The 14,517-nt window shown below is 43.3% G+C and overlaps 1 protein-coding gene across 2 annotated transcripts in view; it reads left to right on the top strand.

Moving 5' to 3' along the window:
* Positions 1 to 1,053: 1,053 nt before the first annotated feature.
* Positions 1,054 to 14,517, top strand: part of aplp1 (amyloid beta (A4) precursor-like protein 1) — a 36,035-nt gene continuing 22,571 nt past the window's right edge. For both annotated transcript variants that reach the window (XM_073486215.1, XM_073486214.1), the window contains exon 1: positions 1,054 to 1,273. In XM_073486215.1, coding sequence (XP_073342316.1) covers positions 1,208 to 1,273 — 66 coding nt within the window. In that variant the 5' untranslated portion in view covers positions 1,054 to 1,207. The remainder of the gene's footprint in view (positions 1,274 to 14,517) is intronic.

Here is a 14,517-nt window from a genome sequence, read left to right as displayed (position 1 = left end):
CAAAAGTAAATGGCAAAAACAATAATAGCAAGCAAGCTGCCAACATGACACAGAATAAAAACAATAAAACAAGACATACAAATTAAACTAAGAAATAAATGTGATTTAAGAGAAAATTAATTAAAAGTAATGTAATACAGCTGGGTCTTTAGCTTAGACTTAAAAGTAGACAGCATAGTCTCCAGCCTTGGCTCAGCTGGCACTTTGTTCCACCTTTGGGCAGCATCGAAGCCAAAAGCAGCTTGACCATGTTTGGTTTTGACTCTGGGAGCAGCCAGTACTCCAGAACCAGCCAACCTGAGAGGTCTGGAGGGTTCTGTACTGAGTCAGGAGATCTGACAAGTATTTTGGATATGCACCATTCACTGATTTATGGACAAGCAAGCAAATTCCGAAGTTGGTTCTGTGAGAAGTTGGTAGGCAATGCAGTGATCTGAGAACTGGAGTAATGTGCTGAGCTTTTTTTGGTCCTGGTTATCACCCTGGCAGCAGCATTCTGGATCAGCTGAAGCTGTCTGATTGCTGATTTAGACCTGTAAACAGTCCATCGCAGTGATCCATCATCCATCATCCATCATCTGCGGCCTGCTTGCAGTGCTTTTACACTGAGAATTGACTTCTCAGGATCATCTGAGGCATCTGATAGCCAGCAGTTAAACTTTCAGATGTTTGAACAGATTCAAAGCAGATAATTTTATACATCTTTAACAGTTTTATTCTCTGTGGCGCAGCCCCAGGTTTTTCCCCAAGATGACAAACACTTCAGACAGCTGTTCAGCTTGAGGACAAGTCAAAATTTTTAAAGGGACCATGTGTTATTTTCTCTGGATTCTCCCTTTAAACTGTCGCAGAAACTCAACAAGCGGCCCCCGCCGTGCATTCTCAGCGCACCACCACCAGATGTCTCTCTTCACCAAGCCAAGGCGAGCACGCCGTGAGTAAAGTCTGTGATAAATACCCGCAGAAACAGGGCTTGGTTCTGTCAGACTTCATCCACATAAAATCCCAGGCTGCCATTGGAGAGCCCGTCGGCAAGAGCGAGCAGGACGCAGACGCAGGAGATATCGCAGGAAGGCTCCGACGGACGCAGTGTCCATCACCTCAGCTGATGTAACCAGACAGCGATTGTTGGGAGTCAGTTCATTTTTACAACAGCAACTTCGCCACACACACACAAAAAAAGAGGGAGACAAAAGGAGGCGAGAAAATGGGACATACCGCAATACCTATATTGATGGCTGTGTTGTCCTGCTGCGTGTGGGGAAACGTCGAGGTAAGAGCGACACGATCCGGATCATTTGGAGCGATGGCGCATTGTGATTTTTTTGTTGTTGCTGTGTTTCCTTGTGAATCTTGGGACAAAATGCTGTATTTTAATTCTTTGTTTTATTTTAGTTTGACTTCATGACGACATTATCACACACGCCACGCACACAGTCGCCTCTATCTCCGTATTGCTGACACGCACCCTTATCTGGGCCAGGTTTCATTTGCAAAATGCATCCTCGAGCACCGTCCCGTGTCAACAAGAGTGATGACACACAGCGTCCGCACAAAACGCAGTGATGGGGAAGGGATTTGAAATGCAAATGCGGCGATGGTCAGATGGAAGCTCACGCAAACAGAGAGAGCTCCCGTAAAGATGTGGTTTCGGCTCGCTGCGTCAAGTCTGGGCCTGGAAAATGTTCTGTAGGCCCTTCTGCTCTGACATCAAATCCCATCTCGTTGCATCCCATCTGGCCTTGTCAGAGGGAGAAATCAGCTTCCATCCGTCCTTTTTGTTTTTTTTGTTAGAGGAGTGGTGCAGCTCTTAAGCAGGATGGAGTCATGCATATTCAATTGCTGCTCTGTGGCACATTTGGTCTCCATGAAGGAACACTGTACAGAAAATAAAACAACCAGAGAGAATCACTGTCATTGTCAGATTTCATACAGAGCGTCAATTTCTAAATGTGAGGCCTTGTGATGAAGGAGCTGTTCATCCAAGAGGGCACGACTTTGATCTATCATTGGACATGCGGTGCCTGAGTGTGATACAGAGTGTACTAATGAGATACAGGGTCATCTCTTATTGGCATGTGTCTCCGTCAATAGGTGAGAGAGGAGATAGTGGAAGCCTCTCACAGAGAGCGACAGATCAATGGGCCACCAGCTGCTCCCCACCTTCCAGCCTCCAGCAGCAGACACACAGTTTGATGGACTCGACCTTTAGTTCTCAATACCTTTTCAGTCATCCATCATCTGCGTTAGAACCGAGGCAGGTTGGAGCAGAGTGGTGGTGGAGGTGCGTGTGAATGTGGAGGAGGAGGAGGTGGGGGTGGGGGTGAGGGGGATGAGTCATGATGTCCCAGCTGGAGCTGTGGCTCAGGTCAAACGTCCTTCACTTCTCCACCTGGAAGCGATGAGCGACTGGGTACGGTATCAGTGCTTCAGGGTCTCCCCCCCGAGCTCCTAAGAGGATTTGTGAGATGTTTATTTATTAGCCATCTTCCACAGCGAGTCTCGAACAGTCACATAAAGCCTCTCCTTTCATTGTGAAATAATTTCACTTCTCTAAGAGCCTTAGTGGGATTACTGCTATGCTGAGGAACAGGCTTTAGCTTCATACAAGCAGACCTGCCCATGAAGGTTTAGGCTGAAGATTACGCTGTGAGAGGGTTGGCTGGCTGGATTACACTGTGGTATTAGTCTTAATAAAACTGTCAGCTTCCCTTAATTTACTCAACATCCATTCAGCCAAGATGTGTGAGTTGGACAAATTTGTTTTGATCTCTCTTTTGTGGCGTAATATTGAAATTTGTTAGTGCATCGGACTGTAATCACAGTTGTAAATTTAATTTCCCGACACTGTTCTGGATTAGTGAGGCCTCAGTGGTTTCCTTTTTTTTTAGCTGAAATACAAATTCAGCATCATCCCGTGTTGTTGCTGCGATTGGACGGACACATTGATGCCAGGTTGTCACGCATGTCAAGTAGAGTAACGGCTTCCCAGGTGTCTCGGCCGTGACAGCACTTACCTGTGGCAGCACAAGAAGCATTTAGCTAATTGACACGCCGAACAAAAGCGTCGTGCATGAGGAGATGACAGAAGCAGCCACCTTCATGGTAGACTTACATCAGGTAGTCTGACATTCGTGGAGCAGAAAATGGATTCTTAATCTTTGATACTTATCATAACATATACTGTGAGATTTGTCAGCTGTTGAAGATTTTGACGTACAATTTATACCGAATCAGCGATCCATTGAACATATTTGTCCCTTGTAGGTCAGTCACAGACAGTCTCCTTTACCCGGCAATTCTGAGGTTGTCGGTTTCCTGACTTTTTTAAAGTGAAGTCAACCTTTAAAATATACAGAGTGCCGAACAAATATGTTTTCTTACATCATGGAGAGTAATTACTGTAGGTCAGGGCGTCTCTGCAGCACTACAGTGTTTCATTATAATGCTGTTTTGTCACACATTTGACCTTTTTTTAAGAAGAAATTGCAACTTCTTCCAATTTGAATGTTGCACTTAGCCATATTGCGATTTTGACCATTTTGCAATTACATGTGCAACCTTACACAACACACTTATACAGTAGTAGTGTTGTCACGAAACAGGATCGATACGATACCTTAAAAAATATCAATTTTCGATACCATGGGGAGAAACTGAAACAACATTCAGGGCATAAGATTTTTTTATTTTTATTAACCCATTAAGACCTCGGGCACCCATTTGAAATGGGCTCTAATGTTCATTAACAAATTACAGTGCATGTCTTGAGTCACATGTCTTGAAAGTGAAAACATCATCCATCAATCAAACATGCTCACGTCGCATCAGGCTCTAAAGGGAGAAACACGTTGTACTCGCTCTTAATGGGTTAAAAGATAAATATAATATAAATATAAACAAGTGTGTAAATATAACATGGCTTGTGTATTGAATGTTAAGAACAACAGCATCTGAGCTAATTCACTTCTTGAGGAGGTGGGAACTACAGTGGTACATGTGTCCTGCTGTCAGAGAGGAAAGCAAAAAAATACAGCTAGTACTGAAAAATAAAATCCTCCATCCTATTCAGAATCGAGATATATATATAACACTACAGTAGATATTCTGATGAAGGGTGTCAATTTTTTCTATCATTTATTTTCATTATTTGTTAATAATTGACCATTATCTTCTCGATTTGTTGTTTATAAAGTGTCAGGTCATTGTGAAAAAATGCACAGTTTCCTAAAGCTGAAGTTGACAACTTTAGTCCAGTTATCAAGTTTATTAACAAACAAAAAAAATAGTAAGAAAACTTCCAAATATTCCCATTCTAGGAAGTGCAACCAGTGAAAATACTTCAATGACTGTTTGGTTTTCAAAATGTTGCCATTTAGTTCTCTTTCAATCAACTAACTGCTCAACCAACTAATTGTTACAGAAATAAAAGTATATATATCTAATTATAGAGGTCATTGATTTGCAACATAGTCTCATAAAGCCAGAGATATTAAAGAAACAGAAACTGCTGCAGAAATGATCAGCACAATCTCATATCATCCTGTGGTATCTTGTCATGCTCTATAAGGTCACACAGATATGTGAATACCGACTCACATAGAGCCAGACTGCAGCCATAAGCTCGGTTTTTGCCATAACAAAACCCACGGGAAAATCTGATTCAAGGAGAGCAACCACATGATTACTGCGGTTGTGTGCAGCCATATTTGATAAAAGGATGACTAGGGACGACAGGTATGCTCAGCTTTAGTCAACCAGGTCTGTATTTATCAAGATAAATGACTGCAGTGTAAACCTGAGCACTATAGTCCCAATAAGCTGCAGGAGAACAGCCGTGGCACACCCAGAAACCTACGTACTCTATCTACAGGTTTCAGGAAGTACAGGATGTCTGGGCAGGCACGAAGCATAAGGGGAGGAACGGGGAGGGAGAGAGTAGGGGAGGAAAGAGTAGAAAGCACATTTTAGTATGGCCGAAGATTAAATGAAAATGGTGAGTCACAAAGTCTCTGCGTAACCCCCACCCACCTCCACCACCCCACCCCACCTCCACCACCAACAGCAATTTCAGGCCTCGTGCTGGAACACAGCCATACAGATTCATGCACCTCCCACCCCCATCTGCCTCTCAATGCAGTAACACAAGAGGATTTGTTATAAAAAATAAAAAAAAAAAACAAGAAAAAAAAAAGATGAGGACAGCCAGATCTCTCTCACACACAAACACAAACACACACGTGTATGCACACACTGCTCCACACTCACTTAATTAATTTTAGAGCCAAGAGATAATCGGGTTCCTCTAATGGATTCCTGTGTGCTCGCTATTCTCTACTATATCCGTGTGCCAGTGGGCATAAAACGCACCGTTTTATTGTATCACATGTTTCCCCCCGTTCTCTGAATCTCGCTTCCTTTCCAAGGTTTTCAAGTGCAACACACACACACACACACACAGAGGACGTGGATTAAATCCTGCAGAGTCATTGTGAAATGAGAGCTGTACCGCAGGAAAGCAGTGCTGTAAACGTGCCCGAGCGATTGAGCTAGAGGTGACAGGCTAATGAGTGATAATAATGCACCCTTTCGGCCATTCTGCGCCCTGCGTGCCCTGTGTTGTTGTGTGATTCACGGGGTTATTGAGTCGGGTTTCATTTCCTCTCTCGCTGCCAGTCGTTTCGAGAGTCTGGAGTGGAAATGAAGAAAATATACATTTGTGTTTGTGTCTCCGGCGGGCATGGAGTCTGTCCAGACTTTCTGCTGAAATTAAATTGACATTAATTGCACATTTGCGTGACGTCCTCCCCATAGGTTCAGGGACGCTCTGTCAAAATGCTTATGTTTTAAGATGCTTCAATCTTGTCTTCTGGCCTCTCTGAAACAGTTTGAATGATGTGTCTCAGTTGGAAAGAAGAGTAATTCCCACATCAGAGTTTAATAATGTTTGCTTGCAGGGCTCATCACTTTATATCCTCTCTATAGCCCGTCATGCATAACCCAGTGCACTACATTTGATGAGTTAATTTCTTTGACTTCCCAGATGGCTGTTTCTAAGGAATAACATTACTTCACCTTTCATCATCCACTCACTTGAATGTCAGATAGATCATATGTGTAGATTCATGGAGCATTTGCGGATGAAATTTGATTGCTTGCACCTGCCTGTAAAAAGCTCATATGGGACTGTGTGGTAGAGATGTGTGCATGCATCTCCAGTGTGTGTTTGCACGTGTCATGAGTATGTCCAGTGTCACCTAGAGGGCTCGAGGTACCAGAATAGCCGTCCTGATCGCATCCAGCTGTGGATCCTCTCCAGAGTCTTGCAGGCCAGAGATATCAGTAAGCCTAATGGGTTGGATTTCTGCAGGGAAAAGTTGAAGCATGATGTTTAGTCCTGCTGCAGCCAGTGGGAGGTTTCAGAGGAGCCCCCGCTCTTGGAAAAAAAAACATCTGCAGTGTGGTGATAACACTTGTCGTCCATGTTCAGGAGGGAAAGAGAGAGAAAACAGATTGCTGGTGGAGGGAGAGAGAGAGAGAGAGAGAGGGAGCGGGGGATTGCCCTGGCACGGCGGACAATTTGAGAAAGGGCGAAGGAGGAGAGAGAGTGTAAGTGATGTAGAGCATGTAGGATGTTATGTGGGTTGCAGGGTGGAGTGCATGCTAATGGAGGGACCCAGCCCTATTGCTACTCAGCCCGAGCAGCTGGGAGAGCGCAGAGATCCATCTCTGTCATGTACATGTATTCACAGGTGGCCTTGAAATGAGACGGAGGGAGGGTGAGCAGAGGCAAAGAGAAGCCCCGTGGCCAGAGCGGAGCGCTGACTTGTATGAAAGCAGGACTGCAAAATCTAATTTCCTTAACGGCCTTGGCTGCAGGGTTTGAGAGAGTGTGGGGTTGTCGGGTCCACTGAGACTGATCAGGCCCGTATTAACATTCTGCAGAAGAACATTGGGAGCTGTAATGGAGAGAAACGGATGTACTTTTTGGCACCTCCTTCATCAAAACACGCAGCTCGATCAGGAGGACTAAAAGCTCATTTCTAACACTTTAATCTAAAGGTGCAGCAGTAAGGATGGATGGATGGAAATCACTCACAAACACACAATTAGGTCACATGCTTACGCTCGTAGATAACTCAGAAGTACACACACACACACACACAGCACACACTTGCTGCTTTATAAAGATGGCACGCTGCAGAGGTTGCATCAATTATTGAAGGCCGTGGAAAGGTCTGGGCTCTCGCTTGTCGACAGGGCTTTGGCACTTGTCACGCACCCTCTCAACGCTCCACCGCCAGTCTTCTCTCTCTTCATGCTACCTGGTTTTTATGTCCCCCCCCCACCCATCCTCTTCCTCCCTCCCCACCCTCCAGGTCCACTCCACAGCCTCCCTCTTCAGAGCACAAAAGAAAATCCCCACGCCCGTCTCCTCCTTCGCCTCGGCCCCCCTTGTCCCTCCTCTCTGTCTCGGCCCCAGCCTCTTCTGTTCTCCCCCTGCCACATCCCAGAGGCACTCATTACCCCTCCCCTGCCCAGTCTCCCAGACGCTGCTCCTCCATCTGCCTCTGCTACTTTCAGTGGCCAGTGACATCTTTTCACTTTCCTTGCAATTGTACCTGAATAATTCATGCTCCAAACTCAACCTTCATTGTGTTATTTTTTTATATACTTTTTTTTATTTTTTTTTCCATTCTTGATATTTTCAGACGTCAGACTCTGCCTGTGTTTATTTGCATCTGCTGGCTCTCTTTTCTCAGTACACCTCACTGATGCACCCAAACAAAGGTTTTAACATCAGATATTCTTCAGAGGCGGTGGAAAAAGACCAGACGTCATCAATAAATATTTATAATCTCTCTTTTTGTTTGGTACATTTCTCATTTTATGAGGCTTGTGTTGCGTAATTTGTCTGTTGGTTGTAGCCATTTTGTCTTAATGGATGCCATCAAATTATCTTTTAGTGATTTCCTACATTTCCCAGAATGCTTTTTGACAATCCCAAGACAGATGGTGTGATCCTGCTGCATTCAGCTGTTTGTGTGCGCAGCAAAGTTATTTGATAGTGGATGTCGGATATTCAGTGAGTGCTCTTTTGAAACATTTAATAAATTGTTTGGCATGACAAAGGAAGGCAGCAAGTCCTTTGATGTTTTTGTTAAAAAATGACTGAAATGATTAATCGATTACTAAAATAGGCAATTCATTTTCTTTAAATGGTTGAAGCTCTAGTGTTAACACGTTTCAGGATAGTATATTGTATATTGAATGTACAGTTGCAGCAGAGGAGTCTCCAACATACTGTATCCTCCCTTCCCCTGAGACAACATGTTCCCACAGCATTTGACTTGATGCTCTGTATTCAGAAACCCCAGTATAAAGTCTCCAAAGGCTGCATGCAGTTGAATCTGCTTCTACTTTATACAATGTACACAGCTGGTGTGCCTGCTGCAAAGAGCCAGGTTGGTGGAGCAAACAGCTATAGATAACAAATAGACTCGGGTGCTGCTGCGACCACTGTTAATCATAAACAATAAGATTCAGTGGGTGATGGGGAGAAACAAGTAGTTCTTCATTCTTTTCTCATCTTAGGCTCACCATGCTCGCCAAGGCCAAGCTGTGCTGGTTAACAGCCAATACTCAACCAAGCTCGGCTGACAAATAGGGCACTTCGCATGAGTCCAGCGGTGGCTTGGAAAAGGAACGTAATAAGAGCACAAAGCATAAATGGAGGTCCCAGGCCCCGGTGAGGGGTCTTTTGTACAGATTGTCTCAATGATTAAACCATTTTCCCTTCAGTTGGACAGTCTGTGGAGACTTTATGGCCTGAGGAAATGAGATAACGCTAATATTTAATCTACTGAGTGATTCTGCAGCACAGACTGGCAGCCTGCACAGCCAGCACACATTATCTCAGCAGAGTGGCCCGGTCTAGAATAACACTGAGACGGCTAAAGCAAGACAGGACATGTCAGCCTGACCTGATCTCAGTTATTATTTTTTCTCTGCGGATTGGCGGAAGTGTAAGTGTGCTTTCTAGTGCTGCTGGAAATGTAAAGGGATTGTGTTGAATCTGATGCATACAAACACATGAGCTTTTGGATACAAAGGTCGGTAAGAAATAACTTAAGGTTGTTAAAAGGAAACATTGCAGTGCCTTTTAAGATCAGCTTTTGTTAAAAACACAGACTAAAGCAGCAGTTTCACCACCTTGCTACCCAAGTTAACTTAAGGTGAGGTGATTTATCATGCACTTCTCGACTGACAAACAGATTATTCCGATTTGTACACATCCCCCTTTTGTAACTGTGCGTATGAGAGTACTTGAAGGAAGTGTTTGGATGACTGTTGAAGTAGATTTATAGCAAAACGGAAAGATGATCAGTTGTGTTGTAACATGCAGGCTGTTTGGCCCTGAAGCAGACGAATCAGTGGGACATGTGACGAATCGTTAAGTCAGCTACTGATTCACCACACTGAGATTTACCAAGGGCAGCTCCTGAGCAGGAGTGGGATCATTAAAAAGAAACAACATAATACTGTCGCTGACAGTGTAGTAATCGATTATATTAACTGTACATATATATATATATATATATATACACATTTTTGGGGGGTTTTTTGCTGTTACTAACAACCTTTTTCTTATTTTATTTTGCATGTCACATTTTCTCAGATCCCGAATACTTTAAATTGTGCGACCATTTAAATCTGTATAATCATCCTTGTGATTTTGTCGGTCATGTCTGTCCAACCTAGGAGAGGGATTCTTCTCTGTGGCTCTTCAATCCGTGTATCATTCGTTCATTCGTTTTTCAAAATAAAACCAAAAATAAGAAAACGAAAAAACAATTCCTTTTCTCAGTATTCGTTTCCTAAACTAAAATGAAAAAACGGATAACGACTCGTTTTTTTCAGTTTTCGATTTTATGCTCAAATGAATAATGGAAAAAACGGATAACGAGCGTTTCCCGTTTCATGTTTTATCCCATTTTGATCTGAAAAAAGTTCAATGAGCCGGAAGCGGAAGTGACCGTCTCTGTCTCTGTACTGCGAGGGCGCGCAAAACAAAAATAATGGCAGGACTTGAGGATCATGCAGATATAATTGGACAGCTTTTTGAGGATGGTAAAACGCATGCCGAGATTTCTACCACGCTGCAGCAGTTCGGTGTTCAGAGGTGCTCGGAAATGTCGGTGAGAAGATTCTGTGCTCAACACCAACAGAGAATTGACTGGCTCTGCTAACGTTAGCTTTGCTCCAGGCCACTTCCGGGTGACGGTAATTTCCGGTGTAGGTACCAAATGCTTGCAACATGAAACGGGAAACGCTCGTTATCCGTTTTTTCCATTATTCATTTGAGCATAAAATCGAAAACTGAAAAAAACGAGTCGTTATCCGTTTTTTCATTTTAGTTTAGGAAACGAATACTGAGAAAAGGAATTGTTTTTTCGTTTTCTTATTTTTGGTTTTATTTTGAAAAACGAATGAACGAATGATACACGGATTCTCTTCCTCAGGTTTCTTCCACTTCTTCCCCCTCTGCTACAAGGTTTCTTTTTCTGGGGAGTTTTTACTTACTCAAATCAAGGCTCTTCAGTGGGACTGTAAAGCCCACTGAGGCAATATGATTGTGATTTTAGGCTACATGAATAAAATCGACTTGACTTGACTTGACCAGCAGTCCAACCCAATAATGTTATCAACTATATCTCTGTCTCTGGAGTTTCAAGTGTTCGCCTGCTGGTTGTTTGTTGTTTTGTTGTAAAATTTCTTCAATATAATGAGGGACACGGTTTTGCCCAACTCAGGAGGGCCCAGAAGAGCATCAATGATTTAACAAACTTTGAGATTTGAGATTTTTGGCTGTTAAGCTTCCATAACATGTCTTCTTTCAGGCGAGTGAAAAGAAAACGTCCAAAATACACAATTAAGTGTTTATTTTGAGTGTGCAAATTAGCACATATTTAATTAGACAATGCATATTTTGTCATTAAATACAAAAAACACAACAATAATTGTCCTCATGGAAGCGATCAACGGAGAAGTTTCATGCAGATTAGTTTCTATTTCAGTTATTTCTAGTTGGTTTTTTTGCCCTTTTCACCTGTAGTCTTGCATCCAACAGACTGTACGGAGGAAAGCTAACCAACCGTTAAGCCGGCGATCAGCGACTTGCCGGGGACAGAAAGTCGAACGAACATGTGGGGACTCTTTCATTTGAGAAAGAGGGAGAGAGAGAGAGAGAGAGAGAGAGAGAGAGAGGCAGACTGATAACAAGCAGGAGAGAGAGAGACACTGAGTGACATGCTTGAAATTCTGTGGGGAACCAGTTGCTACGGTAACAGGGAAGGTAGCCGGCTCCTGTGGGTGGTGTTACCATGGCAACCACCCTCGGTGGCCAAGTGATGCTGAGAGGGAGATCGTGGCGGAGAGGGCTTTAAAAAAAAAATATGTGTTTACGGGTTGGATGGGAGGAAGTGAGACGGATGAAGAGGAGGACGAGTGAGCGGAAGCTGATGTTAAATGTGAGGGAGGAGCGACACTAGCTGCGCAGCGCACGGTTTCCTCGAGTGTGTCCGTAGCCAAACTTCAGGTTTTTGCGTTTGCCTTGTTCGAGCGGCAGGCTGGTCCCAGTGGTCCTCCCAGCGTTAGCTGTTTATCCTGCTGTTCATTAACGCAGCACCTCATTAACATGAACAGTAGGCCAAAGATGCTGTGCAGGGCACGATGAGAAACCTGGGAAGAGGTCGTCCCCTCAATATGTCTTTGCAGCTTGTTGGGCTGAAACTGTCCATGCTGGGCTCTTTTATCAGCGGTGGTGTACACTCTGACCTCTCACTGGGAGTTAAAGAGCAGCCTGCTCACACTGTGGTGATACCACATGCCTCTGAATTAAACATGTTGTGAAGTTAACTGTTGTATACCTCCCCTTATACTTAATGTGGTGTGTAATGTAGCTGGTACAGATCCGCCACTAATAAAAACATCAGTTATTGCTTTTAGCATTCTGGTTTCGCCCCCACCTCAACAAATATATAATAATAGCAATAATACACAACCACACAGCACTCAGCCCCTGCCTCATGTTCTCCTCGTGAGGCTCACACAACATATACATATATAACCTCAAAGCCTCATTTCCATAAGATGCATCTGCTAGACAGGCTCCCAGGAGGGCTGGCACAATGTGATCAGAATTGTATATGTGCATAAATAAGAGACAGGAGGAAAGAGATATATGAATCTTTTAACCCCCATCTCCCTCCACTACTTGATTTATCACTCTGCTGCTGCACGTGTATATTCAGTTCAGCACGGTTTTATTTATTTCACATGCTTCAATCACAAAGAACAAGACAGCAGAAACAAGACAGAGGATGTCATTAGTTTATCAGTTGCCCATTTACATATTTGCGCTATTAAAGCGCAGAAAGCACCAGAGATCATACGTCATGTGGATGAAGTGCATCCATGCCCCAAAGGACTCGTCATTTCCTGACGAGAATATTAATTTGACAGATGATTTAAAATTTAACTTATAGTTTCCAGTTTCAAGCGATTCAGGATGCTGTTAGCTTCAAGAAAAGCACTGTAGACAGATCTGTAGAGGATTCCCGTACCAACTATCTGCAATATTCAAAAAGTGCACAAAGTGACAGGAAACTAGAGCCGGGGAGGAGAGCAATGACACGCGGATCCAAAAGAGAAAAGACTTCAGTGCAGATCGACTGCGAAGACAAAGGCAGCGCGAGGGGCTGGAGAGGCAGCAGAGGCCCAGGGTGTGAGATAAGAAGGAAGCGAGAAGAAGTGTCAGATTTTATTGATGCCGGCTGCCTGCTGTTTGTCAGTGGAGACCGTAGAGAGACAGTCTGTCCTTAAGTGGATCAATTATTTCAGTCTTTTAACCTGTACATGCTCTCATTTAGGCCTTGAGATTGCCTTAATCTATTTAGAACATGCTCAAGGCCATCATGTTGTTGCCTTAACACCTCCAGTCTTGTCTCTGCACGCTCCCACTGTAATACAAAGTCATCATCTGTATATGTGTCTGAAATTGAAAATCTTGTTACCTCCTAATCTCCCTAACCTGCAGAAATCGGGATTTGTTTTCAGGATGAATTGCCAGTTTCAGAGATTCATTTAGATGAGGATTGCTTTATTCATTACACTCAAAGCAGGCAAAAAAACATAGAATACTGCTCGTATCTCATTGTGGTCTCAGGATGATTATGATTTAATTGTGCATTTTCATTTCATTTCACTGAAATATGCTGTTCAACTCATTATAACCAAGAGGTTTCGGCCTATGTGGGAGAAAAAGGCAACATTAGCCTGCAGAAAATAATCCCAGTTGTGACGATGCACAAAACGCGCTTGCTAATAGAAATTTGAACCGTCGAGTGCCAGATATGACACCAGCCTTTTTGGATGTATTTACCATATAAATACAGACTTGGAGAGCTTGTTTGCGTTGTGTCAATCACAATCTGCCTGCAGAAAATCCCTGATTCAGTGGCAATTGTGTTGACATTAGGATGTTTCAGATGGACCTGCAGTACTCAAATCTCCGCTAAGCCTTTGATTCCGTAAATCCCCCGAGGTAGCTCTTCAGCTTGAAATCATATCTGCAGTCGCACAGAGTTTGGCATTAACATGTTGGCATTCCCATGTTGTGTTGCTTAACAGTCAAGGAGGTTCAGCGGTGTTACATAACAGGATAAATTCATCAACAGTGCTACCAGAAGACAAAATCATCTCAGTTTGAACACATAGAAGGAACTGGGAAGGAACAAGCAGGAGTCTGATGTTTTCAGACTCTGTTTTTCTGGCTGGCTTCATGAAACATTATTACGCAGCTGTTTGTTTCCCACATATCTGCAGGAGGCGGTGGTGGAGTAGAGAGGATTGTGAAAATGACCAACCATGCTTGGTGTTTTTGTCTTTTCTTGACAGAAAACGTCATTATGCTGCGTGACTCAGATGAAGCATTTGTTGAAATGTGGGTGGAACAGAGAGGCAACATTCAGCCTACTACTGTGCAACACAAGTATCACTCTCATTTGTCTCATTCCGAATATTGCTTAATACAGCCTTTCCATAGAAATGGGAACACTACACATGAAATCAGTTTTACGTCCGTGGGAGTTTCCTGTTTTGTTCTCGTGATTGCGTTGGACAGGTTTTACCACGGATGCTGCTGAAAGGCAGGATGTTTAAAAAAAAAAAAAAAGAAAAGCTGACAGGAAACATGGCTGTAACAATATTGCCAGCACACTGGAAGTAAAATTCAGGTGTGTGCATTATTGAGTGTAATGCGAAGAGAGAAGCAGGATATGTGTGAACATGATATTGATAAGGAGTCATGGGAAAGGTGAAGACTCTCTTCCTGTCGCTTCTGTTGAGTCTAGGGCTGCAACCTATTACTTTCATTATCGATTAATCTGCCAATTAGTTTCTCAATTAGTTGATTAATCATTCAGCCTATAAGTACATCAGCAAATTGCTTCTTTT

This window comes from Pagrus major, chromosome 17 (assembly GCF_040436345.1).
Source record: "Pagrus major chromosome 17, Pma_NU_1.0".
In the NCBI taxonomy this organism is placed as follows: domain Eukaryota; kingdom Metazoa; phylum Chordata; class Actinopteri; order Spariformes; family Sparidae; genus Pagrus; species Pagrus major.
The sequence above is the reverse complement of the archived record's forward strand: the minus strand, read 5'-3'. Positions and strand labels throughout refer to the sequence as shown.